Source organism: Drosophila persimilis, unplaced genomic scaffold (assembly GCF_003286085.1).
Source record: "Drosophila persimilis strain 14011-0111.01,24,50 unplaced genomic scaffold, DperRS2 tig00000002-arrow-pilon, whole genome shotgun sequence".
Classification (NCBI taxonomy): Eukaryota; Metazoa; Arthropoda; class Insecta; order Diptera; family Drosophilidae; genus Drosophila; species Drosophila persimilis.
In genome coordinates this window covers 14,076,251-14,103,428 of record NW_020825289.1, presented here as the reverse complement: position 1 = coordinate 14,103,428, position 27,178 = coordinate 14,076,251, and the positions used below count along the sequence as shown (strand labels likewise).

The 27,178-nt window shown below is 45.2% G+C and overlaps 3 protein-coding genes across 3 annotated transcripts; all 3 read left to right on the top strand.

Moving 5' to 3' along the window:
• The first annotated feature begins 12 nt into the window (after positions 1–12).
• LOC6593110 lies at positions 13–1,494 on the top strand. Its single transcript, XM_002018303.2, has 2 exons — positions 13–82; positions 146–1,494. Exons 1-2 carry the CDS (start codon positions 49–51, stop codon positions 1,168–1,170), a joined length of 1,059 nt encoding a protein of 352 aa, XP_002018339.1. The 5' UTR covers positions 13–48; the 3' UTR covers positions 1,171–1,494.
• A 14,643-nt stretch (positions 1,495–16,137) lies between these two features.
• LOC6593111 lies at positions 16,138–16,787 on the top strand. Its single transcript, XM_002018304.2, has 2 exons — positions 16,138–16,536; positions 16,602–16,787. Exons 1-2 carry the CDS (start codon positions 16,194–16,196, stop codon positions 16,766–16,768), a joined length of 510 nt encoding a protein of 169 aa, XP_002018340.1. The 5' UTR covers positions 16,138–16,193; the 3' UTR covers positions 16,769–16,787.
• A 1,514-nt stretch (positions 16,788–18,301) lies between these two features.
• LOC6593112 lies at positions 18,302–20,680 on the top strand. Its single transcript, XM_002018305.2, has 4 exons — positions 18,302–18,430; positions 18,491–18,577; positions 18,648–18,989; positions 19,047–20,680. The coding sequence occupies exons 1-4, from the start codon at positions 18,343–18,345 to the stop codon at positions 20,426–20,428; spliced, it is 1,899 nt and encodes a 632-aa protein (XP_002018341.2). The 5' UTR covers positions 18,302–18,342; the 3' UTR covers positions 20,429–20,680.
• The last annotated feature ends 6,498 nt before the right edge of the window (positions 20,681–27,178 follow it).

The window sequence follows — 27,178 nt, the reverse complement described above, 5'->3', positions numbered from 1 at the left end:
TTTTTTTTGCAGAGCTGCCTTTAATCAATAAAAATCGATTCTTTAATAATGTCCAAGTTTAATGTTTGGCTGATCTTCTGGTGTAAGTAGAGGGCCACATCGGATGTTGCCTATAATCGATACTAATATTCTGTGCGGTGTTTAGGTGCCGTGATGATGATTCAGCCTTGGATGAACCAGAGCCATGCCCTGGCTGCGGATGCGGTCAATGCCACAGCTGTGCAATCCACTTCAGGCTTAGTGACGGGAGAAGCAACAACCGCCAAAACTACGGCCTCTCCCCAGGCAGTGGTCAAGTCATCCACTCGCCAAGAAGCTGCCAAGGAAATCGTCGCGGGAGCTCCTACAGTCACCCCCACAACAGACCCAGTGACTGGCCCAGCCGGACCCAAAATCGAGAAGGCACGATTGGGATCATCAGTTCGACTGATCACGGGCTTACTGTCCGGCTTGCATCGGACCAAGCGCCGCTTGTCGCTGCTGAATGATACCCTAATGCCGCGTTCGGGTCCCCAAAAGGGCGGCCACGCTTCATCTGCTCCCGTTGACACCACTACCTCGGCGCCGCCCAAAATGGACTTAGAACTGTCGTCCCCCACTATGATGGAAGATAGCGAGCAACAGGAACTCGACTATCAACCGCAAATGGTGGCCAAGCCTTTGGCCGAAGATTTCCTCTTGAACGAGCCCGAAAACGATCCGCACGGCGGTCACACTATGACCTCGTCCAAGTACCGTTGCATGCACATGTCTTCGCCGGTTCTACCGCCGATATTCATCATGTTGCAACAGCTGTTGCAGCCCAGCCCAATGATGGAGACGGCCACTGAGATGCACCACAGCCCCATTACATCACAACTGTTTGAGTTACTCAATGACGTCGAGGACATGACGCTGCAGAATATTCCCAATGTAATCGAGCGTCTGCTGGCGAATCGTTTCGTGTTCGCGAGTGGTACCCAACTGGATAACAAGGACAAGGGCACGCAGCAGGATGACGATGTCTCCGAGAACGACGAGCTCAAGAAGGAAGCTGCTGAAGTCGCACCCACTCACGATAAGGACGAAATCGTTCTCGTGTGTCCCCTACACCATGAGCATCATGCCAATCACAATGGCGAAATAATTGACGATAACGTTATCCATGTTGACCAGTGCCACGTTGTATAGGTCTGTAGATCGAGGTAGACATAGTATAGCGGTAGAATATTAGGTTTATAGGTAGCTAATATTTGAAATTGTGCTTTGGTGTCACTCAAAATTTTTAGGTTTTTTTTTTAGCATTTAGCTGTTTCTATTTCGGGTTTTTTGTTTAGTTTAGTCAGGGAATTGCGTCAGTGTCAAAATATTTTTTTTCGATTTTTTGCATCAAAACTTAAAATGGCAAACAAGTGTTATTTAATTGCGTTTAGGCAATTGTTTATATTAGAGATTATTGGAAGTTAGCGAGGTAACCAGATTCCTTAGCATTTATAGAAAGAAAAAAATAAAAACAACGAGCGCATTAAAATTCAAAAGCAGATACTCTTCATTTAATTGATTTAAAAATTCGAATTTCAATTTGAATCAACCGGGTAATCGTAGGAAAACAGCTGGACATTTTTCGATAGAACAATCGATTAACATTACTTCTGGCATTACTTCACCCATAGATGTCGTTTAGGGGAAACACGCCATCTACCATCGGTTATATTTCAAACTGAAAAAGCTTTTCAAGGTCAATTTAGGTATGTTATTTGCATAAATAATCGTCAATAAGTAGCAGCAGAAAAATGAAAAACTTCGCCCATCTGCACGTCAATAGAGTGATATGCACGCAGCGTTTACTTGACGGCATATAAATTGAAAAATTCCCATAAAAATGTGTAATTATTTGACATATTTTCAATTTCCACAACAGCCTGCGACGGAGTGTCTTGTTCCGCTAAAAGGGAAACCCGAGGCGGAGGCTGGAACTAACACGTACCAGATTGTGCCCGCTGCCACTGTCACTGCCACTGCCGCTGTCGCTGCCACTGCCGTGTTCTTTGCTGTGATTTCCGCTGCACAAATTAGCTGTTTTTCGTGGCGTCTGAGGTAACTGATAATCTGATAAGGCACGGAATAAGGAGGGATGGGTTAGATGGGGAGGGAGAGAATCGCTTAATGCTAATGTGTCGATGGAAAGATTCGCCGTGGTTAATTGAGGCTGGTGGTGGGTGAGACTTTGGGGTTGATGGGAGGAGTCATCCAAAGGAACGAGCCAATAGGTTATCTATTGAAAGGTTCTTTAATCCCGCCATCCAGCCTCATGGCCGGGGCCTCTAACCCCAATCTGTAGTACCCCGACAACCCCCAGAGGGCACGCCCTCGCACAATTAAGCTCGAAATAACAACAGCGCTAAGAAGGCTTTAAGTCCTTTCCTTTCGAGAGTGGAGGATGGCACGAGTAGGATGGGAGTCTGAAGTACAACTTGAGGAGAAGTCACGTCTAATTACACACATCTTGGAGCAGCATTTTGACCTGGTCTGGTGTACTTGCTGTTGCTGCTGGAGCTGTTGGTCGGACTGTTTTACTAAATTGGTTTAAAAAGCCACAGGGCAGGGGATTCCATGGGTAGCCATGGATACGAGTATGAAACTGGCGATGAGAGCGCGTGAGAACGTGAGCAATTATTACAGTTAAGTGGAGGAGAGGGCGAGCCCTCGGGGCGTAGCAGGAGGAGGCTCTTGGCGGCGACAGGCGTGGGGGCCATAATCCCTTTATAATCCACACACACAATGCTATTATATGCTGAAAATTACAAATAAGTGTCACGAATCAACAACAAGAACAGCAGGAAAAGAAAGCTGACAGCCGCCTGACAGACAAACAAAACGCGCTACAGCGGATGAGACATATTCCTAACTGTGGATCTTAGGGCTCGCGCACACTATAGCTGAAAGCGGAGCTGAAAGCGGAGCTGAAATCGAAGCTGAAAGCTCAGCTGATCTGAGAGCTTTTCTCAGACAGAATCAGCTTGCAGGTGCGTACATTGTCGGCTGATCTGATTGCTGAAAGCTGAAAACCACTGCCTCCCTTTGTCTATCTCCTTAAGTGGCATCAATAGATATCATTATAATTATTATTATTATATTGTTAATGAATTATTACTTCACAGCACGTACAGTAGCCAGACGGAAGTTTTCTTCTTTCTTTTGTATTTTAACCACATTTCCGCTGAGTTTGTATTCGTATTACTTTTATTTTACGAATTATTACATTTTTACATTACATTGGTAATGGTAAATAATAGAACTTTTTTGCCCAATTTATCGCCTTCATAGAAATTATAGAAATAAAACTATTATTCAAATATTTTTAATAGTCCCGCTTATTCCCCAGCGCTGGGTTTACCGTAATTTCGCTTAAAAATGTTTTGCAGCCCATTTTCGATCACTTATGAACCAATACACTTGAACAAAATCAGCAATCAGCTTGCTGAAAAAACAAACATGCTTGATCGATCAAACTAAGCTGAGCTGATTTCAGCGAGCTTTTTCAGCTTTCAGCTCAGCTCAGTCTGCAATGTGCGCACTTGCACCGGTGCAGTGTGCTTGTTTTTTCAGAGCTGAAAAATAAGCTATCAGCTCCGTTTTCAGCTCCGCTTTCAGCTACAGTGTGCGCGAGCCCTTAGTCTGGATGGGGAAAATGTTACACTGAAAAGGTCTCACTTATCTCCAAAAATGTCAGAAATCACCATACGAACATTTTTTATCAAATTTTAAGCAAGCGCTAAAAGAAATTGATTGAACAGGATCGAGGAGCAAAGGTAGAGGTATCGATGGAAGCCTTTGGCGCCGCAAATTTCAGGCAGCCAATCACGCACAAAGAGCTGAAAGGAGGAGGCTGGCCTGCTGGGGGTGATGGGTTGAAGGCTGATGGGTAGCGTGGAGCATGGAACGGGACTTGTAAATTAACAATTCCTTTCAATTAAGTGCGCAACCGACAAAAAGTTCGACCAACAAAAAGAGAGAAGCGCCACACTGACGTGGAGGGCGTTAAGGGGAAAAAGGCAGACGCGGGCAACGATATTTTCGTTTCAATAAAAATCAGCATCAGGCCAACAGAAAATGAAAATGCTGCATATTGTACTATGATGCAGCACAACTACAGTGGGCGATCGGTAAGGGGCACAAATGAAATGAGAATAATACATTTAAATGCTTCGGAATTAGATATAGGAATGTTTTTACTGAATATTTCCGACACTTTTTAATCCCAAATTTCTAAAACATTAATCGTGGAAGATCATCCTTAAGTGGATACAAATTAGGAGAGTAGGGAAGGATATTCTTTTGGGGTTAGTTTTCTTGGATACAGCTTGTACTTGTATATACTTTAGAGAGGCCTCACTGTTCACAGCACATGTGGGTGGTGTGTACATAAATAGACGCCGACAGATAACAGACGGCTGGCTGGGTGAACGGGAGGGCGTTGGAGCCGGGAGCGGCTGCTTCAGAGGGGGTGGGTGGTACTGGATGGCGGGTCTAAAATCAGCAGCAACTGTAACAAGTTTCGTGTTTCTCTTTTGCAGCTTCTTCGCTACAGTCAATCAGTTTTGCATGAGCGATTTCTTTACTCGTTTGCGCCAACTCTACAATTTACTTACACATACACCCTCCTTCCCTTTCTGTGCTATCTGTGAGTGTGTTTGTGTCTTTGGGGAGCGGCACGAGTCCAGTGCTCCAGTGGGCGTCTGCTATTTGCAACAAAGTTAAAAGAGTTGACTGTACTCAATGATTTAGCAATGCTTTGGGGCCCCCGGAAACTTTTCTGTTCGAATGTTGCCGAGAGTCCAGCTGAAAGAAACCTTATACGGTCTGGGGTCCTTAGTGAATACTTAGACGAGTTCCAGGCTTAAGGTTTCACTACCTGTTCTATCCCATTGCAGGCTATAAAGTATCCAAATAATTAGCTACAATTTGGCAAACACTCTTTGGGCAATCTTTCGCCTCCTGTCGAGCACTTTCTGTAATTAAAACCCAACAGAAAATCAAACAGAATCCCAAAATCGAAACGTAGAAACTTTGTTTGGGTAAACTCACTCGCTCACACGTCCAAAGATTTTCACACGCACCTCCGCAGCCAGGGCATGTTGCCACACAACATGTGGCAGCGTGTTGGGGCATTGTGTACCAAAAATCGACTCGATTGGCTGAGCTTGTCTTTGATTTTCTCTGTAGTTGGAATGCGAGAGACGTGATATTTGCTTAATTTTGATACCCAGCACTAGGAGAGTACAGAGAGCGTATCGGTTCTATTCTGCAGCAACCACAAATCATACAAATCGAATGGATATCTACATATACATATGTATGTACAGCATTATGCATAATGAACTTTATACTTCATTGAAAGCTGTTTGTAAGGGTATAATACAGTCCAAATATTCACTTGCCACCTGGCATTTCCTTTCCTGTACGTCACCTCCTCACTTACCCTCTGCCCCTGTTGTCTCGATGTTCTCTAGGGGAATTTGGGGGGATTTTGGTTTGCACGAATAATTATTTGTCGATTTTGGGGTTGGAGTTTGACTGTTTTTCAGGTAATTTTCCCACAGACACAGACCCCAGAAAGACCGAAGCAATTAGAATCGGAATCAAACGAAGCAAAACGGAAACAACACTCTCCAACGCAGAGCAGAACCGAACAGAACAGAACACAGAGGACATGCGGGGACGCCAGAGCCATTGCCATAGCAATCGGATATCAGGTAAATGATTCCGTTGGCCAGAACAGATGTAGATGCGGCAAGTGCTCGAGATTCGAGCTAAATGTTCGTTTTGTTTGGGAGCTGTTGAAAACTCTCAGTGTGGAGAAAATGGGAGGAGGAATTCTGATGGCTATTTCTCCTTCATTCAAATGTTTTACTTGTTATGCTTTACTTCGCAGATCTCAAAATAATACTCGTAAAGGGATCATTTTCATCTTTAAAATGATGGAAATGCCAAAGATAAAAATATTAAAGATGTTCCACTAAATACTAAAAAAAAAACAATATAAAGTTGCTGGGTACTTTAAAGCTCAATTCATTCGGAATATACCAAAGTTTACATAATTTTATTACCTTGCTCTTAAAGTTATTTTTTTCGCATTTAATTTCGAGAATTGTTTACATACGGCGATGCATATTTGATTGGACTTTTTTTATTGGATACTTAATTTTAATCTGCTCCGTTCTATTTATGCTCGTACGACGCTCCTTGGTGCTGGCAGCCCCTCGACATTTGTTTGCTCATTTTATTCCATCTTTATTTTATTATTGTAGCAAATTTTAAGAGCCATTCCACCGAGAGAAAACATAGGGAAATCTCTCAGCCATAAAGCAGAGCAAAGCTCATCTGCCACATGCGAAGTGCTGTCTGTTTGGTCGGAAAATACATAATTTCATTATGACAGGACTCTCATATCCTCTCGCTGCGATGTACTCCCCATCCCCCATCTTTCAGCCTGCAGCATTAACTGTCAACACGGCCCAGGTCCTCGCCCAGTGGCATGGTAGATAACGCTTTGCTTTCTTAATCTTTGTACATAATTTCTGGCGACCTCATGCTATGTAATGTCTGGCCCGCTCCTGCCTCTTAAATATGTTGGAATTCCCTTACTTGGGGCACATTTCCTACAGCGACTTGCGGAAGGATTTACAGTATTTTTGCACCAAATTGTGATCCATTTGTAAAGAAAATGTTAAACTAAACATGAAAATCGTGTATGCCCAAGAGATTTCCTTTCAATACTATAGGGAATACAAATAGTTATAGCTGAAGCTTTCCCTGAAACCTACCCTGATCCTATTCGAAAACATCCTCAAAAAGAACTAACTTACGTTTAACTTTATTCGCCTGTTACTTGTTGATCTTTTAAAGAGTATTTACGGCTTTGTCTGCCTGGAGCTTTGGCTTCTTTTTCTGGGTTTTCTCTGCTTTTGTGAGCTTTGTTTGAGTTTTCTTCGGTTTTCTTGTTTCTGTGTGGCCTTGGCTTTCCTTTCCTTTATTTCCTTTCATATGTGTGTGTGTCCTTGTGGCTCTCTGCAGGTATCTTCCCTTGAAAGGTGACCTTCTCCCTTTATACTACAGCGACAATGCAACTTGAGCTGTTCCCTGAAAAACTTGCTTCATTTCTTACATTCATATTTTTTTGCACATTACCCCACTTGACCGAAGTGAGCGAGAAAAACCAGGGGAAAACCGAAGGAAAACCACCACGATGGAGAGGGCAGGGCATCGCTTTCAATTGCCAACTTAGCGCTGATTACTTATTCGTCAAAGGCAAGTCCGGGCAGGAAGCGGCAGCCCCACACAGGCCACAAGGATATCAGTCAAAAGGAGTTGACTCCTCCACACTTTCACTCGGCTTTAGCAGTGGCTCCTTGTCTTACTCCTACTCCTGGGCAGAGCCACTTAATCTCGCCTCTTTGGTATGCACGGACTGTATTCAAATGAATTCTGATTGAATTCATTGAAGCTCATCAGTAAGGAGCGATTTTTTTTGATCTAAGACACAGCCCAGAGATGGAGCTGTGAGTCGTCCTTCTTGGAGGGCGGCGAGTGGTCCTATGGCTGGGCACATCCTTCAGACATTTATTTTCAGTAATGGAAAAAATGTGTTCTGCAATTTCGCTCATTTTTATACATAAATTTGCGGAGCAAACCTAAGAGAAATATGCGCAGAGAAAACAGAGCGACAGAGCGACCGAACAGAAAAAAAGAACAAGAACGCACCAGAAAGTATAATGCTAAAAAGTAAAGTAAATAAAGGATAATGCAGCAAGGATATAAATTACATAAAGCAGCACGAGATGACTAACTGTGGCAGGCCTTGGCCGCTCCCTGACGACGGGGGGACACGTGGGGGCGAGGACTCCGGAACGTGGCCAGCATTAGCTGTTCAAACAATGGCCAAGGCAGACGGACGGGACGGAGGATAGAACGAAACGGAACGGAAGTCATGGCGGCGTATTAGAAAATGGTGCGCACAGGAAACGGAAGTGGAAGTATTTTTAATGATTGGTAAATTTTTTGACGGTTCCCCCGCTGTGCCCACAGCTCCTCCGCTTGTCCCGAAACCCATTCGACACTCTGCAGAGGAGCAGGAAGTGGCATTGGCATCCCCATCCCCCATTTCGTCGTCGTCGTCGTCTAATATTCCTTTGTGCGGCTGTTATTATTGATGGAAATGCAAATTGGATTTTCAAATTTACTTCCCTGTTTGCCTTGCCGATGGACAAAAAGCGCAAAGAGAGAAGCAATGGCAGAAGAAAAGACAGCAGCAGATAAAGAAAGAAAGTAAGGAAAAAGAGTCCATGGGGAATCGACACTTCTAGTCGGGATTTATTGAAAATTATTAAGGACAGCCAAAATGTTGCATTTATCATTGGCTTTGCCTGATCCTTATCCGGCAACAGTTGCTCTTTATTCGTTATTGGAATTGCGATGGAAATACCCTGTAGAAGGGATACATGGGGGAAGGAGAAATAATCGAAATGTTAGGATCAAAAGACTGAAAACTATTCAAAGATACATAATTATGAGCGCTGTTACTATAGTAGATGGATAGTTAACATCCCAATATCTTTCCATAAAGTCTTAGTAGTGAATAATTAATCTGATTATCTTTCAAAGCCAGAAATTGAACTGCACCAGAAACTTTTCGAGTATCGACAACCTAGGGCCAACACAGAGTCGAGGGTTGTTCTCGTCGAGTTTAATAATTTTTTGTGAAATCATTAATGCAATTGTTTTCTCTGCAGTAATCTACATTCCTTTGGCTCCCTTTGCCTCTGCTCTCCTTTCTTCTCGACGTCATTCCGGCTTCTTGGTTCTCATCTCTCAATTTTCTCTCGATTCCACTTGCTCCTCGGTCGCCTGCACTTTAGCTCAAAGTAATTAACGCCGATCCAAAACAGACGCCAATTTGCATAGCTGACCCTCGTTCGGGGAGCTGCCGCTGCTGCCTCCACGGCTCCTCTCTAGGCCATCTAGGACCTATTACTCAAGACGTTCGAATAATAGGTGGCTGGGCGTGGCATAGGGTGGCAAAGAGTGAGACGGCTGGCTGCCTGGCCGGGACGAAAAAGTAAAACAAAAACTTGCAGCTTCTAAAAACAGAAGCTCTTGAATTTTAATTAAACGTTTTTATGCAAGAATCCCCCGTCGAATGCTGGCGCCTCTCTCACCATTCTGCTCTCGTTCTCGCTAGCTTTCTGTCTCTCTCCCTCCCAATGCTCTGCCGCTCTGTCGCCTATCACTCCCCCACACTACTCGCCAAAGCTGGTATTCTACTGCATGGTATATTTATACCGGGTAAGGGTTGTTCTCTATTTGGATGTCGCTTTGCACTCAACGCATATCCCTTGTTCATACATATATCTTGATTTTACTCATCTGATTCCTTCGCTGCCCTCTCTTAAACTCTCTTTCTTTGATTCATTTGGCTGCAACTTATTTATTTTTTTTTTGTTGTTGCTGGCGACTGCATTTGAATTTTAGCTTTTGCCTTCGTAGTCGCGTCGCTTTTGTTGTTGTTAGTGCTCTTATATTGTTACTGTTAGTCTTCACCCAATTCGTTTTGTTGTTGGGTTTATAAGCGATTGCATTTGCGAATATTTTTCTGGCAGCTGCTGAACGAACGACGAACGGTAGAGGGGAGTAGAAATGCTGATGACGCTGAAGGAGAAACTGAAGACCGAAGCGGAAGTTCAGCCTTGAAGCAGAGCCAAAGAAATTGCCAAGTTGGAAAAGGGGCGGAGTGTGGGTTGATGTGCCACTGACTGCACTCTGTAATTCAATTATCGACTCTTGGCAGTAAAAAGTGTTAATTATTAGTTTCCTTTACTGGTTCTTCCTTCTCCTTCATTCTGTGTGATAAAGGAGAAAGACAGATAGCAATAGAGAAAGAGAGAGAGAGAGATAGAGTGTCTGAAGTTCTGGCTAATGAAGACGTTGTTTAAAGGGGGTCGGGTCGCAAGGAACTGGCGATAGCAGAAGACAGAAGAGTGCACTCCAAAGGAGGACAGGGGCGTAGTCAAAGAAAAGCTTAAAAAGGGGTGAAGTAGAAGTGGTGAAAATCAAAAATTAATGGATGGAATGATCCTATCTATTGAGTGAAACCCTTCTGCCTGCGCCCCTGCTCCCTTGACACTCTGGCATCGCTGACACACGCAGCGTTGAGGTAACCACTTGATCTAGACTCCTTTGCCGGTCTGGGCCGTTGTCGTAGCGCCCTCCGATAATTGGTATTAGTTTTAATCATATTTCCGCCGAGTAGCCTCGAGTGGGAGCCATGGACGAGCAGCGATGGAGAAAGTGAGGGCGCATTAAGGCAGAGTGACATTTAATTAGTCCCTGAATGGGAAAATTTTCTTTATGGGCAGCCCCCCACGTAGTACGCATATCTGTGACGCATTCCCCGAAAATACTCGGCGTGGGACCCAAAAGCTGAACGCTTGATTGCCTTTGGCTAGTGCCGCCTCTGATCCGCGGCGGATTGATGATTGAGCTGCCGTTGTTCCCAAATTCCAGCGGGCAGCAACAAAGCCATGGCTAAGCTTCACGGCTCCAATAGCAAATGAAGTTGCACCAGTGCCCCAGCAGCACCAGCAGCAGGGGCAAAGGGAGTCACAAATTGAAAGCAGTGGAGTCCTACTCGGTGGAGGCGGTGGAAGCGTGTTCTGGGGAATGGGGCCAGAAGGGCATCAGATTGCAGCAACCACCGCGTGCTGCATAATTTATGGGGCCCAATCCCTCGCCCCATCATTTGAATTTTTATACCCGATACTCAAAATGAGTATTGGGGTATATTAGATTTGTGGTAAAAGTGGATGTGTGTAACGTCCAGAAGGAATCGTTTCCGACCCCATAAAGTATATATATTCTTGATCAGCATCAATAGCCGAGTCGATTGAGCCATGTCTGTCTGTCCGTCTGTCCGTCTGTCCGTCTGTCCGTCCGTCCGTCTGTCCGTCCCCTTCAGCGCCTAATGCTCAAAGACTATAAGAGCTAGAGCAACGATGTTTTGGATCCAGACTTCTGTGATATGTCACTGCTCCAAAAATATTTCAAAACTTTGCCCCGCCCACTTCCGCCCCCACAAAGGGCGAAAATCTGTGGCATCCACAATTTTGACGATACGAGAAAACTAAAAACGCAGAATCGTAGAAGATGACTATATCTTCTAGAGTGCAAAATCTGAACCAGATCGTATAATTATTACAGCCAGAATCACGAAAACAATTTCACTCTTTCTCGCTCTGTCTCACTCTAACACACAGGTTTCATGGTCGGTTTTGCCAATTGCAAAATATGAGTTCAAGGATCTCAGAACCTATAAAAGCCAGAGCAACCAAATTTGGTATCCACACTCCTGTGATATCGGACCTTGACCGTTTCCTGTCCAAATTTCGCCACACCCCCTTCCGCCCCCGCAAAGGACGAAAATCTGAGGCAACCACAAATCTCAGAGACTATTAAGGCTAGAGTAACCAAATTTGGTACACACACTCCTTTAAGATGACACTATAAAACGTATATCTCAGAATTTCGCCCCACCCCCATCCGCCCCCACAAAGGACGAAAATCTGTTGCATCCACAATATTGCAGATTTGAGAAAACTAAAAACGCAGAATCATAGATAATAACCATATCTATCAGGTTGCTGAATCTGGATCAGATCAGATCATTTTCATAGCCAAAAGGAGCAAATCAATTTGCACTGGCTACGCAGCGCCCGACGTCACGCTCAGACTGATTTTCTGTCTCTCTCGCACGCACTCTTTGTCGTGTCGTTAAATATTAGCGGCGTCTGCCGGAGGAGAGCCATACTGACTTAGTATCGGGTATAACCGTAGAGTTGCGGTGTCCGCAGCAACTCACAACGTTCCCCCTCGTTTTTTTTTGGGGAGCTCCTGCCGTTGTTGCTGCTGCTGCTACTGCTGGAGCTTCGAATTTGTATGTTGCCTTTGACACCAGCTAAAGGGGTTACGTGTCTGGCCCCTGTGTTGCCCCTCCACCACTCTCCCAAATCTAGTCGCGTTTTCCGTCTGTGTCTGTTTTCGAACTTTGCAGTTTTTCCGTGCTTGGGAGTTTGCATTTTTCGGGGGTTTTCCCCAGCTCGGCATCGCCATAGCCGTAGCCATAGCCGTAGCCATAGCCACAGCCATCGCCATGGTCGCTTTTTGGCCGTTTTTCAAATGTCTGCGCCATGTGCATGCGAAATTTTCCAAATGGCACCCAAAGGGGCGTGGCACACACAGACACGAGGGATCACACAGACATATAGAGACGGAACGATAACCTGTGCTAATGAAGTGTGATGTTGGCCAAAATGTGATTCCTTTTTATTCGTTTCTTTCTTTTTTTTTTTGTTTTTTCTTGTGTATGCTTGTTGCATTCTAATTGGAGCGACAGGAATGGGGCGGGGGGCCTATGATGTGTACTTTTATACAATGATTTCTGCTTTTATATATTTTTGTATTCAAAGAGAAAATTTCCTTCCTTTACATTCTTTCATACAAAATTTTCAGATGGAAATTCGAAGAATTTGTACGCTTCTTATAATAATTTTGTATATGTTTTGAGTATTTTGAAGTAGGTATTTAAATAGTTTCGGATAATTTATATATTATATTTTCAAATTTCAGCAATATATTCTCCGGTACTACACCACAGCCTTACTGTGTCTTACTTGTCTCTACTGTGTTCGAAGGCTGTCAAAGTGCAAATTTATCAATCATACGCCATTTATGCTTCCCTCTCTTTCTCTTGTGTGTGTGTGTGTGTGTGTGTGCATATTAAACTGATTTCAATGGCTGCCAGTATTTATGCATTAATTCATCCCATTTTTAGCTCCTTTCAAACACTATAAAGCATTTTTGTTCATACCCTTGAGAAGAAAGGGTATAACGATTCGAAAGAGATGTTTGTCATGAAGAGGGGATCACGGATATACATACATATATACATATGTATGTATTTTGATATATATGGTTATAGTAACTGTCTGTAGTTGCCAAAGAAAAACTTTTCGAGTACCCTTAAAGTTTCAGTTATCATATGTTTCGGCATACCTCGTAAAAATTTGATCAAAGTGGCATTACAATATCAGCAGGAATTATTGATCTGCCTAGGGTAAATAATCCGTTGCTTCCTGTTAGGCGATAGTCAGCCTCTCCTTCATGTTCTTCATATTTGTCTGGTTTATAAAATTCACATCACGATGGTGCTCTTGCTGCTGCTGCCATTGTGGCTGCTCTGCTTGTGTGTTACATTTAAAATATGCACAGTAACTAAAAGTATTTTTCACACAAATTGAGTTTGCTCCCACTCGGCAGCTCCAGCCTGTGCTCCCCCGTCCAGTTATGGCTCCATCTGCTCCTCCTTCACACAGGGCTGGGCTGCTGTCGTTGATGCTTTTGGCATTGCCAATTTTTGATGTCAGTCATCGGACGGCATTGGAGCTGTCGCTGGCGACAAGGAAAATGTTGCTGCTGCTGCTGCTGCCACTGCCATTGGCAGGAATCAGTTAGCAGGAGGGGATGGATGGATGGTTGGATGGATGAATGGGTAAGCGCCACCAAAGACAACACATAGTCGAGCGGCGAGAGCGAGAGGTGGTGGTGGTGGTGGTAGTGGCATAATTTAATAGAGTCGGTAATATCAATAAATTTTAAAAGCCTTTTAATGCGCAACGATAAAAATGAGTATAAACCAGACGATGCTTCTCTACGGCGACATAATTATCCATAAATGAGGAGCAGCAACAGCAGCATCAGGAGCAGGAGGTTGTCGTTTGGTTTCTTGGATGTACACTGTACATGGATTCCAGACCTCAGTTATGCAAATTGAATGGTGGAGATAAACTCAATTGAAATGCGATAATTCGGAATCGTTCGGCTTTAACTTTGGACTCTACTGCGAGGCGAGGCGAGGCGTCTTCACATGAGTGTGAAATCAACTCCAGAGCAGTGGAACAAACTTCACTCCAGTCGAGCCTCCCCATGGAAATTTGCGCACAGAGCATAAGAAAGAAGCGAAACGCTATAATAAGTAGCAGAGTGGCGATGGCAGCGATAAAAAGTGTGGAAAGCTGTCGTTCATGTGGAAGCGGAACAATGCAACAAGCCGCAAGCTACCCCTCGCGCCCCACGACCCAACCCGAAACACCACAACAACCGACAAAGACAATGTGCAGCATCCTCGCCGCGCGCCGCCGCCGCAGCCGCCTGAAATGCAACCAACGAAAATTCATGGCATTAGGGGAATGCCAAACGAGATGCTGGCCAACAGAGGAGCAGAACAACAGTAGCAGCAGTAGCTGAATATTCTAATAGTCGACTGTGTGGATATCCTTTTAACTTAAATTCTGTGGCTTTAAAGATGTCTTCCACAAACCAATAAAACCACAAACATTTCAAAGGATTGATGATCTGGCAAGAGTTGTTAAAGTAAACCTATCAGAGCCGAAAGACAAACACAAGTAACTCCAAGATGCCAACGAAGTTCTCTGCTCCGCCAATATGCCCGCACCTTCGACTGGCATCGCATCGCATCGCATCGCATCGCATGGCATCGCATCCAATCCAACCCCCATTCCCACTGGACTGTGGCTCGTGTGAGTCTGTATCCTTGTCGTCCCAGTTGTTGACGATTTGGTAACTGCAACAGCAACAGCAGCAGAAGCACCAGCAGTTAGTCGGTTCGGAGTCCTGTCTCAGTCTCTGACAAGTGCCTTTGGCTTATAAAATATTTAAACGTTTTTGCGGCTTTGGCCGCAACATATTTGCACTTTGGGACAGTGCCTGCAGCAGCAGTAGCAGCGGCAGCAGCAGCTTTTCCTCGACTGCTTTTCTTTTCGAGCTCAAGTTTTTTGGCCCTGATGTATGCCATTAATGCCCGGCGACAGCTGCCGGACTGCTTAAATATTTACTCAATACGCAGCCAACAAAAAAAAGAGCTTTTCCGTGGCCCCACTTGCTATGCTAATACGGTTATGGCCACTGCCACTGCCATCCTGCGGATCCTCCTTCTCCTGACGATGTTGCGGCTTCTATTCTTTGCGGTTTTGGTCCTGTCGGGGCGCTGACTGAAGAGGAAATTTCATTATGCCAATTACTTGCATCAAAGCTGCTTGGATAATTGACTTTGCTTAGCAAAAGACACACACACACACACACGCAGAGCGGTGACACCCGCCTTGCCACCTCGTTGAGGTTGCATAAGAAGGGTCTCCCACATTGGAGCATCTCTCTGTGTGTGTATGTGTGTGTGTGTTTGCCCCTGCAGCATAAAATAATTAAACCTAATTGACAGTTTTTCGACATCACCTTTGTCCTTTCGAAGCGGCCACTCACTCTACTGCTGCTGCTCCTGCCACAGTCTACTACTGCTGCTGCTGCTGCTGCTCCAGCTCCCCCTCTCCTCTCCTAATGAGCTCAACTTTTTGCGGCAAGTGCTGCTTAGTTTTTACAGCAGTTAGTGCCAGTAAGTGCCTGGCACATGCAACTAGCAAGCGGATAACAGCCTCCGATAAATTCAATTCCATCAGGCATTCGACTTTTAACCGGAAATTGTTGGAACTTTCAAGAGTTTCAACACTTTTTAAAAACTAGAAAGGAGGTTGTACTTTTGGGGATTAAAACTTTTGGAAACATTCCCAATTGTTCCTATGGCAGCCATATCGGGCGTATATATTTATGTAAATTAAGGAGAACTATGTCCAACGATGCTGAAACCACAAAATGTAAAGTTTTCTTTAATTATTGCCAGCAAAAAAAAAGGGTAGATACATATTTTTCGATAAAACGGATTATGAATCGGACTATGAATCCTCAGAGTATTAAAAATCAGCTTAGGAGTGACGGACTGTTCCCATAACTGTTCCCTTAGAAAGGTCTCTGAAACTATCTTTATAGCTGTTTTCGGCACTCCAGATCACTTATCCTTTAACTCTCTAAAAACCGATACCTCTGAAATTCCCTCAAAAATCAAAATTAATCTATACATCGACATCTCGCATCACAATAGCTTGGCTATAGCTAAAAATTATTCATTTTGAACACAAATTTCCAAATTCATTTTGAAATCATTTTAACAAAAAGAAGACGAAAACTTTTCTCTTTCTCAAAATTTCCATTTTAAACATTTTCCCTTATTAGAAAGAAGAACCTCCGCCAAGATGAAGTACTATCCCGATGGGGAGGCCTGGTTCTACGTGGACAGACCCAGCTGCATGACCAGCTACCAGAAGTACCCCAAGTGGCACAGCTGGAAGCTGCAGCAGCGAAGCATCAACCGCGTGATGCATTACTGGCGCGACACGGACGGCGTCAAGATGGCGGAGGTTAAGCGGGCGGACCTGTACTTCACGAACTGGCCCAAGAGCCGCATCCGGCCGCAGGCCTGCCTGGGGATGCTCTATGCCACCGGTTTCCGGTTCATCCGCCTGAGCAAGGCACCGCCGGCGGGCTTCAAGTGTGCCCCGCTGCCCATCAACCTGGCCGCCGCTCGGATAGTCAAGGGTAAGTGGGCGAGTGGGTGAGATCTTATAGGATACGAAGTAATACTCTGCTCTATTGGTTTGCAGTGAACCTGGCCAAGAAGCGCAAGGCTGATAAGAAGGCCGCCAAGAAGGCCAAGGCGGAGGCAAAGAAGGCCAAGAAGGAGGCGAAGTTGGCTAACAAGGGCAAGAAGGGCAAGCCGGGTGAACTTAAACCGAAGGTCATCAAAACCTATGAAAATGTTGATAAATAAAAAATAAAAATTTCCCGTTTCTTTCGCATTATCTGCATTATCGGAACTTTTACTATTTACTGCAGGATTCTACCTTGGTCGTCCTCTCCTTTGGTTTTTGCGAAATTTCCACTTTACAGAGGCGTCGCACCCCACCATTCCCCCACCCATTGGGTCTGCCCCACTCTGCAGCGGGCATCACCTCCGGGCGACTTCCCGCGCTTGGCTGATTGCCTGCATTTAATCAAATTAATTAATGGAACATTTCACATTCATCATTTGCCCGGCTGCATATTTTCCCCCGTCCGATCCGTTTCGTTCCTTTCTTCCACACGAACCAGTGCTCCATCCTCCGCCATGGGGCAAGCCCCTGCACCGCCTTCATGGCTGATTGCCATCGCCGTCGCACGACAGGTCCCTGCTTTCCCACAACTTTTTGTAGTGGCTTTCATCATACCCATTGAAGTGAGGGTATGATGGTTTTGGGAGGCTATTTGACAAGCGGAGAAGAAGCATCCACAGATGTGTGAATACTTATATGAAAAGTTGTAGATATCGGCTTGCAACTTTGATTGCAAAATCAAAATGCAGCCAAAAACCGTAAAGGTCCGATAGCTACATATATCATATAGCTGTCATACGATACATTTTAATAAAATAAGAGAGAGGCACGAGTGAATGCAGAAGAGGGAAATGCATAAGAATTTCAAAAACAACATACATTGCTCGTGCACGATGCTTCACATTGATGCTATGCTTGACTCGAGGTTCGTTGAATGAGATAGGGTATCTTAAGCTTCGATCCCTCTTGGACAGAGTTTCTACCTCCTTGTTTTATTCGAACCCTGGCTCTCTCTCTTTTTTTTGGCACAAATCAACCAACTGCGAAATTCAATTGAAAATCGTTGAATGCAAGTTAATCAGTTCGCTTCGCTACGCTAATTATGCGGCCACTGTGTGTGTTTGTGCACGTGAATGGATGCTACATGGCTATATCCTCCGTGGATATAACCATATGCATTAATACATCTAATTATGTATATAAAGTATCTTTGTGGCTTTGTAATGAAATTATTTGGCCAACAAACGAGTAACAATTTAAAAGGGGAGTGGTGGGGTTTTTTATCATTGTTTATTGATAAATAATTGGGGGCAAAAAACACAAATGGAATTTTAGCACAAAAATATAATATAAGCTATAAGAATGGCTTCACTTTTTGATCCGATTTGATAGATGAGTAGATAATACGTTTAAGAAGGATTTTTTTCACTGCTTGCCTCAGTTTGTGGGGATTATAGAATTTTATGAGGAGTATAGGGGCTATAGCAATCCCTAGGAGATTTGATGGATGTGTAGATAATATATTTAGAATAGATTGTACCACTCTAGCATTTAATTTGAGGCTGCTAAGCTAAGCACTTAAGCTTTAAGGTTTCTAAACGACACCTTACCCTTAGTAACCCTTGAATTTTTAGCAGATTTACTCCGTCAAAACCAATCCCTTGAATATAACAAAACACTGTTGAGCTTACCTTAACTGTATCGAAGTATTTATATTTTTCTACAATCTACAAAATTGAAACAATATAGAGCCATGCATAAGCTACCCCAGAAACTGAAAAATGAGGATCGGCAGAGCTTCGTGGCCACGCGGATGAGTGTGCCGCTCTTCATGCTGTCACGTAGGTCTTCGGTGTGCGGTCTCAACATGTTCCTCCAAGAGTAATCCTGTATTTCTTTAGGCAATCGCATCAGGGAGGATGAATTGCCGCAGCTCAAGAGCCAATTCAAGTTGGCTGGAAAGCACTACAATCAGGATTGCAAGAAGGGTAAGCATTCTAATAGAAGCCATAGACTTTTCACAGGAATCCTATGCCCTTTCCTCTGCTCTTCCCTCAGAGAATCGTGGTGAAGGCGCCAGCAAGGCCACCTTTGACCACTATCGGCACGTCACGGGCTATGACAAGCAGCCAAAGAACCCGTATCCGGAGCGTCGCAGCCTGCGCATTGACCGTACCATGACCACGTGGAAGGGATGGCAGCTGCCACCGAATCACTACGGGGTGCCTCCGGTGCCCTACCTCAGGAAGAAGGGCTCCAAGGGAACGACGTTCGCCAAGCAGCACACAAATCACGCACGCGTCTCGACAAAGCCGCCTCCATTCAAATTCTACGATCTTCCGTCGGAAATCGAGCGTCTGTTTAAGCGGGACAATCTGCAGAAAGGGATCTTCCTATCGAGTAAGGAGAGGAGCAGCACTGTTAGGTATTTTTTCTTCAAATAATATTCTCCTTTAGATGCCCGCGATCGTCCAGCGACCACCCGTTTCATGGTCTCCAGTGAGACGGGCTGCTGGCGTAACCCCGCCGATCCGGGGCCCGCCGACACCCACTCGAACATCCACGAGGTGCAGAAGAACATGGTGCCGGTCACGAAGACTGCTCGCCCCAATCCGCACCTATTCCTGCGCCAGTCGTGCGTCCCCACGAAGCCCAGCTTTATGATGCGGCGCCACATAACCTTTGAGCCAGGGCCAGGACGATACGGCACCAGCTACGCGATCAGCTGTCCTTGTCCGTCGGGAAAGATAAGCAAGCCGGGCCTGCAGCTTCTGATTGACGAGCAAAAGCGCCTGAAGTTCCGTCGCTTGCCGTACAAGCGGATCAAGAAGGAACGCTACTGCGATCCCGATTGGGGTCACGTCCAGGGTGGGGGCCACCAGCACATCTTCCTCATGAGCGAGAAAGACAAGCCAAAGCCGAAGAAGAAGGACGCCATCGCTAAGAAGGAGGCCAAGAAGCCGGAGAAGAACCTCACCCTTTTCGCTGATGCCAAGTACGTAAATATGGTGACCAATCCCCTGCACATTCCCATCTCGGTGCGGAATTTCCCGGTGCCCGAGTACGTGCCAAAGATCGTCTACAACTGCGTGGCCAAGCGGGCGGTGCGAAAGCAGCTGAAGAACAACAAGAAGATCGCCTTCAACAGCGGCCAGGAGCGTTGGAAGGACGCCGAACGCCCACTCCAGCTGACGGCGCGCCAGTTGGAGGCTATCAAGGAGAGCCTGCCCGAGGATAGGCGCCTCATTGATCGCCCCGTGGTGCTGCCCTCCACGGAGATCACCGGCAAGCTCTTCCACGTCCCCGACCACCAGAAGGTCACCTTCATGCCCAAGCTGCGCAAGCGTCTGTTCAAGTTCCTTCCGATTCCCGGGGCCAAGGTCCTTGTCACCGATGGGGATATACGGCCCAACATTGTCTTCGATCCCGATCACCCCTCCGGCTTGTACCGCAAGAGGCTGGACGAGACGAAGTTCTTCAAGGACTCGGTACTAAAGCTCCTGGCTGAAAAGAGAAGCACAGCAGATCTGGCAACGGCAACGAGCATGGTGAGCATGGCCTCCCACGTAACGCATGTCGGGGAAGACGAGGAGAACGAGGCCACTGAGGCCGTTCAGGCCGTTCAGGCCACCGAGGCCACAGAGGTGACTGATCAGCGGCCAGGGACGGTAGTCGTCTTTACTGAGAAGGAGAACAGGTCGTCGGCTCTCTCCGCTTCTAAAGCTCGTTCTGGGTCCGCCTCCAAGGAGCCAGCTCGGGCTGGGTCCGGTTCCAAAGAAGCAGCTCGTTCCGGCTCCGCTTCCAAGGGAGCTGCTGCTGATGCTCCCTCCGACGGCTGAGGTCACAATTAAAATTTAACAAAGATCCACGTTTACATAGTTATAATATTTTCCTTTTTTGATTTATGCTGCACGCTCGAGAAAATTCCAAAAGCCACACACGGGGCTGCCAGTGATGACTGCTCGCGAAAAGAAGCTGGAACTGGCTGCCCTGCCACCAAAAAGATATATAAAGATAAGTTTGAGGAGAAAGCGGAGAATGTGGCTTACTTTATACGGGGAAAGTCTTTGAGCATTTAGTTTTTGTATTTGGAATTACTTATCTGATTTTTTCTACTAGGTAGCATCTCCTCATGTTGTATTTGTTTCACCTTTTTTTTGTGGTGCGTCTCCATGTTTTCAGCAATAAAATAGCTAGATGGTCAGCACTGTTGTTTGACTGTGGGGCTAGGATTTCGTTTCCTTTCTGACTTCCGCAGCCATAAAACAGGCCAAAGTAACTTTTGACCATAAAATAAATAACTTTTTTAACTGTCCATCTCTCTGCACTCTGGCCTCTTTCCCCTATTCATCCTACCCCCCTCCTCCCTCTCTCTCTCTCTCAGTCCACTCTCCAATGCTCGTGTGTGGCCCACAAAAAGGTCAAAACGAAATAATTAAGTTTTGCAAACGTTTTGCGGGTAACTCACTGCCGGAACAGGAGGAGTCGTAGCCATAGCCATAGCCACAGCCGAAAACGGAGCCGCATCCGCATCCGGGTGCTCTGTACGTGTGCCCCGCTTCATGCGTCCATTAAAATTCTCGTACTACGACGACCTGCTCTTTGCTTAGATTGTAAAACATAATCTGTTATCAATTATTTTTGCTTCGTGGCCCGACATTCGGGGGCATTGCATTTCGGTTTGGGATCCCAAACGCCGGAGGAAAACTTTCCATTCCACACACACACACACAGAACTAGCACGTTCGTACATATATGTATTTATGACTTGGGCAACTTTTGTGGCTGGTAAGCAATTTTATTTTTCCAAGCTGCTCATAAAAATGGGCAATCTAATCGATTATCGAATTGAGTGAATCGAATGAATCCGGCGAGTGCACGCGGCCTAATTGAGTTCCCCCATCCCCGGACCGAAGCATCAGCGGAATCAGCAGTTAAACTTCTTTTGAAAGAGTTTTCGGCTGGCCTCGACTCTACTCAATGATGATGATTATGTGATGGGATTGGGTAATGGAAATGGATGGGGATTTTGGAGACTTTTGGGTAATCACAAAAGTCTGCCAAGAAACTTCAAGGTTTTGTATACTCGTTTTTGTCTTTGCAAAGAGCCTAGTCTTAGCCTTTCATTCCGTGTGAAATATCAAACAAATAATTGAACAAAATTTGAATTTTTACAAAACTCTACCCAAAAATGGATCTAAAACGTTTGGTGTTCCCTGGTCTGCAAAGCATCCCAAAGAGGTTATATACTGGAAGGTATCTAATACGCGCACCCCCATGTTTTTACGGCGAGGAGAGCTTGGATCTAAAGGAGGAACTGGGGAGCAGTAGAGCCAAGAAGTGGTTGGAAACATCCGTCCAGCCTCTCGAACGTCTCCACCGGAAGCGCAATTGGCTTGTGCGAAGGGGACCCATGGACAGATGGGACATTCGCGCCTACTACAGAGTTGCTTAGACGAAGGACCAAGCCGCGAAGAACATCCTCTGCCGCGAGGAAAAGGGTCTATCTGGAAAGCAAAATTGTAGCGAAATCTGCAGTTATTTTGGTACTTGAATCGGACTTTCTTAAATCACGGAACTAAATAAATTTTCGTTGTTGATCAATCATTGAAAGGATTTAACGTGCGAAATATTCATCACATCGCTAAGCTCCGCCAATGAATTCTGCGATCTTTCATTTAACTCGACTAACCCGATTATTGGCTCTAGGAAATTGGTGCTTATACTCGTATGAGAAAATACAGTGCTCTGCCACATATGTGGGTTTCCCTGGGGTGGCTACATATCAGATGAGTAAACTCCAAGTGCATAATGCATGCCCTGTAACATTACTTTCCGTCTATTCATTTGTGGCATGCCAACCAGGGTGGCTAGCTACCCTTCATTGGATTCAATGCAATTTTTGTTTGCCAGCAGCTGATTAACAATGACAGAGAAAGAGAGAGAGAGAGAGGGCGCAGAAAAGGAAAACCTGGGCATACCGAACGTGTCCCGGTGGCAAGCATCCAGCTTCATGCCAGGATTCATTCTTTGGATGAAAATTATTATGGTTAATGCCTGGGGTACCATTGTAGTCGTGGTCGGAGTCGTAGTAGGAGTCTGGTGGGGTTGGGGCCACGAATACATATTTTGCACGACACACGCCGCTCCGCGCGCACAAAGCCAAAGCGTGCGCACAAGTAAAAGTAAATTATAAGCAAAAGGCAACAATGGAAGCCGAAGCTGGAGCTGGAGCTGGAGCTGGTGCAACAAAAGTGGCAACAATGATGCAGTGCCATGTTGAAATGCAGCTGATTGTGCGCGAAAAGTTTTTGTGTGGTGATGGCACAGGAAGAGGTAGGAGCAACGAGTAAACACAGGAGATGGAGAAGACGGAGAAGAATAACAGCAACTAAAAGACAGACGCACGCTTTTCGGTTAACATGACTTATTATTTCAGGGAAGACGTCATAGCGGGAGTGGGAGCTCTGTTGAAAGGAAGAAGTGACCCCCGACTTGGCAGCGTAGTTCAAGATGAAGTTGGAACTGGGAGGAGGCATCCTTTGTCTTGACTGCCACAATGGTAGACTAATATGCGAATGAGATACCCTAAAAGGAGGTACGAAGACATGATGTGCATGCAGATGGGGATAGATAATAGAATATTAGGGATATGCCTAGCAGATGAGTGGAAAATAAGCGGGAGATCCTTTGGAAAAAGGATTTCGAATTTAAAGAGGGTTTCATGGCTAAAATCAGTCTCGAGACATCAGGGTACATCCCTCTTCGACTCTCCCTTCCGTTGGGGTTCCTTGGACTTTTCTGTGTCTGAAAAAAATAAACAAATGAGCCTCGACTCCAGCCTCGAGGAGACTCCAACGCCGTTGTTTTGTGGCAGGCAGTCCCAGCGGGGTGCCAGGTCTTGCATTAGTCTATGAAAGTCCTCGGTGGTTCCTCTGCTGTCTTTGGGCAGCTTGCTTCCACGCTTTTTTCCTTCCTTTGTGGGGGGAAGGTTTTCACTTGTTCTGTTTCTGTTGCTGCTTCCCTTTGTTTGGCTCCATGTTTCAGATTTCTTTTCTCTGTTTTTCATCATTCCTTTTGTTGTTGTTGTTGTTTTTGCCCCTAACGCGATGTGGGTCATGGGGTCGTGGCGTGTGCAAATTGCAGTTGTCGTGGTGGCTGGGGGGAGGCGGCGGAAGCCTCGTTTGGGTGGTGGCAGGCGGTTGGTTGTTCTCTGCGGTTGCACTCGCGCTGTGCGTGCACCACCGACATGTCGACTTTACATTTTCAAATAATTTCTGATTAAGCATGGAATGGGTGCTGCACCATCGCCCTCCCCCGCCGCCCTCGCCGTCCCACGACCGCATGCTGTGTGACAAACGGAGCAGCCAAAGGGGGGGGTGAGGGCAGGGCTCTCTCTTACTCTCACTCTCTTTGTCTCTGTCTTTTGCTGGCAACACGCTGACATATTGTGGAGCATAATTTACCGTTGCTTTCGCATGGGGTTTTTTCTTCAACGTCATTTTGTGCAAAACCTCTCTCTCTCTCTCTCGCTTCCCTTCCTGCTCCATTTTCCCCTCTCCAGCCTCCTCTCTCTGAGAGTGCAACTAATTTTTGTTTGTTCGCGAAAAGCCACAGAGATTTATGCTTGAGAAATTATGCTTTAAAACTTGTGCATATGTCGTCCGCTCTCTCTCTCTGGCTTAAGTAATTTAATATGCTTTAATGCTGTCTCCGTCTCCGTCGCTCTTTGCCACACACGTACATTATGCTTGTTTAGTGTATGCGCATATAAAAGACTTGCATTATGGGAGCTAGGACAAGGTGGACAGTAGAAGGAGCAAAAGAAGAGGGGAACTGAGGGAGAGGGAGGGAGAGCAATATGTTCATAAAAATGCAAATGTACAAAATGATGCGCGAGACGGGAAGAAGGGTGGGGATGAAAGAGCGTAAAGATGAGACAAGAAAGGTGCGAAACGGCTTTGAAAAGCCGCATCATTGGATACCCTTATAATGGCAATACCTATATGGCACAGTCCTCCGATTTGAACCAAATTTAACTAAACTATGATGATTCATATGATACTTCAGTTTCTAAACTTTTCAATGGGTTTACAAACAAGAAAACCATATGTATGATAACATATTGTAAATTAGATTTAAAAATACATATATAGTGTCTCAATTTAAAAAGAAATAGTTTTTCCAAATTTCCATAAAAAAACATGTACAAATGTTGAACCAAAGACCTCCTTCTGTGCGGAATAGGCACAGCCTTCCTTGCGAGGGCAGAAGTATAGTCGAGGCAAAGGCACTTACAAGAACACACACGCTCACATGTAACCCTCCACGTGTGTGTGTGTGTGTGTGTGTGTGTATGAAGCGCGACAGTTTTTGCACGCTGACATTTTAAGTGCATCTTTGTGAAATATTTAAACAAAGAGGAATAATTACACACGGCATTACGAACGTAATGCGGCTCTGAGTGCATGAATAACTGTAACTCACACATTCAAGGCAACGACAACGACAACGAAAATAAATGTAAGTGAACGTGTGTGTGTGCGTGTGTGTGTGTGTGTGAGGGTTTAAGAGAGCATTGAGCAAGGGTCATGACCAAACAAAAGGCGAACGAAACGAAAAGGTTTAAGATAGTGCCACTCATCGTCATGCCTTCGGGGAATCTTGCCTGGATATAATGCAGATTCAAATTAAATTTCTGATTTCGAATACAGTTTAAACAGCGCAAAACGATGCCTGAACTCTGATTCTCTATTAATAGCAGAGAAATGCACTCCTCACCCCACGATTGAGATTGAGAAATGCCAACGAATTTCCTTTAGGCTGTACAAATTGGCCAGCATGTTTATTTCCAATTGCATTCCCCAAATGCCAAACGCAATTGCTTCTGCACAACTAATGCTCTTCGACGACTCCAACGACGAGGACGAGGACGAGTATCTTTCCCTCCCGCCTCCCGCCTCCCGCAGTGACAGTTGGTTACCCCTGGCAAAAGCCAGAGTTATGGCGAATGCAGTCGGACAGATACACAGATACAGCCAGCACACACACACATCCAGGGGAAATCAGTTTGAAAATTGAATTCGAATGCATTGCAAGAGGGGAGCGTGAGAGGAGGACATACCAGAACAGAACAGAAGAGAAGAGAAGAGAAGAAGAAGAGAATCTCCACAACAAACTCGGAACTCAACTGCTGGCCGAATCAGACGAGGACTCCATGTGACTTTGTGCTGCTTGGCCATCGACTAAAACAAATGGGCTCCACAACATCTTTTACTGTCAGCTGCAACTTGTCGCCCTGTCCATTTGTGCTGTGCCCCCCGGGTACCCCCTCCATTGGTTGCATCGTTCGATTGCCCCGTCTGACTCTTGGTATATAAATAAAATAAATATTTATATTGAAATGCAACGCAATCGAGCGCAACAGAATTGAATTTCAGAGCATCAGAGCTTTGCTTTTGGCTTTTTGTGCCTTTCGTTTTGCCTTTCAGCATTTGACTTGTCCGCAGATATAGATACAGATACTCCACTCTCTTGAACGATTCTCTGAGCCAGTAGTATATCGAATTGAATGTTGTGAACTTTGTTTGGCATTTAATTGCATTGCAAGTTGTGCGTCGCAATTGCAATTGATTTCAAATGATCTCCAAAGTGCAGGTAAAGCGGCAAAGCGATGGGATGGCCCCCAAAGCGTTGCACATGGCATCTCTCATTCGATTGAGTTCTCTTTTGGGGTAAAGGGCTGCGAATAAATAGTTTTGTAAATTGACAAACTTATGGGGGCGGGGTTCCATGTTCACGTATGTTCATGTTCTTGGGTATTGTTTATTTACAAGGAGTAGCAGAAATAGCAAAAACACTACGTTTCAAGAGCCGAAGAATTCAACATAATGTTCACTGAATGAGATCTCGAAAAACTGTCTTTGAAAAGCCATTGAAACGCACATTCGACGTGAAAAAGGAAGCGGAATTACATTTTGTATACATTTTTTATGAGTAGAGTGGGAGAAAGAGTAACAGAGTGAGAGAAAGACTGAAAAAGAGTGGGGGCATAATCTATTCGTTGCCTTTTTATATGTATTACATTACTCCACAAACAACGCAACAAATTATCATTTAGATAATACTTTTAGTGCCTTTCAGCAATTCCATTCGAGACCGACTCCGACTCTGTCGCTCTGTCAGACTTTCTTTCACTTACCTTACGCATAGGAACGCCTTTTGTATATGCTTCGACTTGAACGGGGGATACCCTTTCGCCCTATGGCATACAGAGAGTATCAGGCAAAAATCCCCCATTTAGAGGAGACTTTTTTCCAGGGAAACATGGCATTCTTTTCAGTATATCTCCCAACGTAAGCAGCAGAGTGGAGTGTTTGTGGCATGTGGCAACATAATACGCGGAATAACAAAAGCGGCAAAGTGTGCAAAAGCCGTCTGGGGGATAGATCCACGGAGTACCACTCGTACGAGGTGCTTGGCAATGCAAATCTTCCTAATGCTCGCTTTATGTCTTCGTTTTTGAGATGCATGCATCTCCTTTAGAGAGGGGATAGGGATATGTACGTTATTCCTTCATAGAAAAGGAT

What these genes read in the sequence shown, in the direction of transcription:
- LOC6593112 (XM_002018305.2), top strand. Translation starts at nt 18,343, where the DNA reads ATGCATAAGCTACCCCAGAAACTGAAAAATGAGGATCGGCAGAGCTTC. An exon ending in GCCGCTCTTCATGCTGTCAC is followed by an intron (nt 18,431 to 18,490) that starts GTAGGTCTTCGG and finishes GTATTTCTTTAG; the next exon opens with GCAATCGCATCAGGGAGGAT. An exon ending in GAAAGGGATCTTCCTATCGA is followed by an intron (nt 18,990 to 19,046) that starts GTAAGGAGAGGA and finishes ATTCTCCTTTAG; the next exon opens with ATGCCCGCGATCGTCCAGCG.
- LOC6593111 (XM_002018304.2), top strand. Translation starts at nt 16,194, where the DNA reads ATGAAGTACTATCCCGATGGGGAGGCCTGGTTCTACGTGGACAGACCC. An exon ending in CGCCGCTCGGATAGTCAAGG is followed by an intron (nt 16,537 to 16,601) that starts GTAAGTGGGCGA and finishes ATTGGTTTGCAG; the next exon opens with TGAACCTGGCCAAGAAGCGC.
- LOC6593110 (XM_002018303.2), top strand. Translation starts at nt 49, where the DNA reads ATGTCCAAGTTTAATGTTTGGCTGATCTTCTGGT. An exon ending in TGTTTGGCTGATCTTCTGGT is followed by an intron (nt 83 to 145) that starts GTAAGTAGAGGG and finishes TGCGGTGTTTAG; the next exon opens with GTGCCGTGATGATGATTCAG.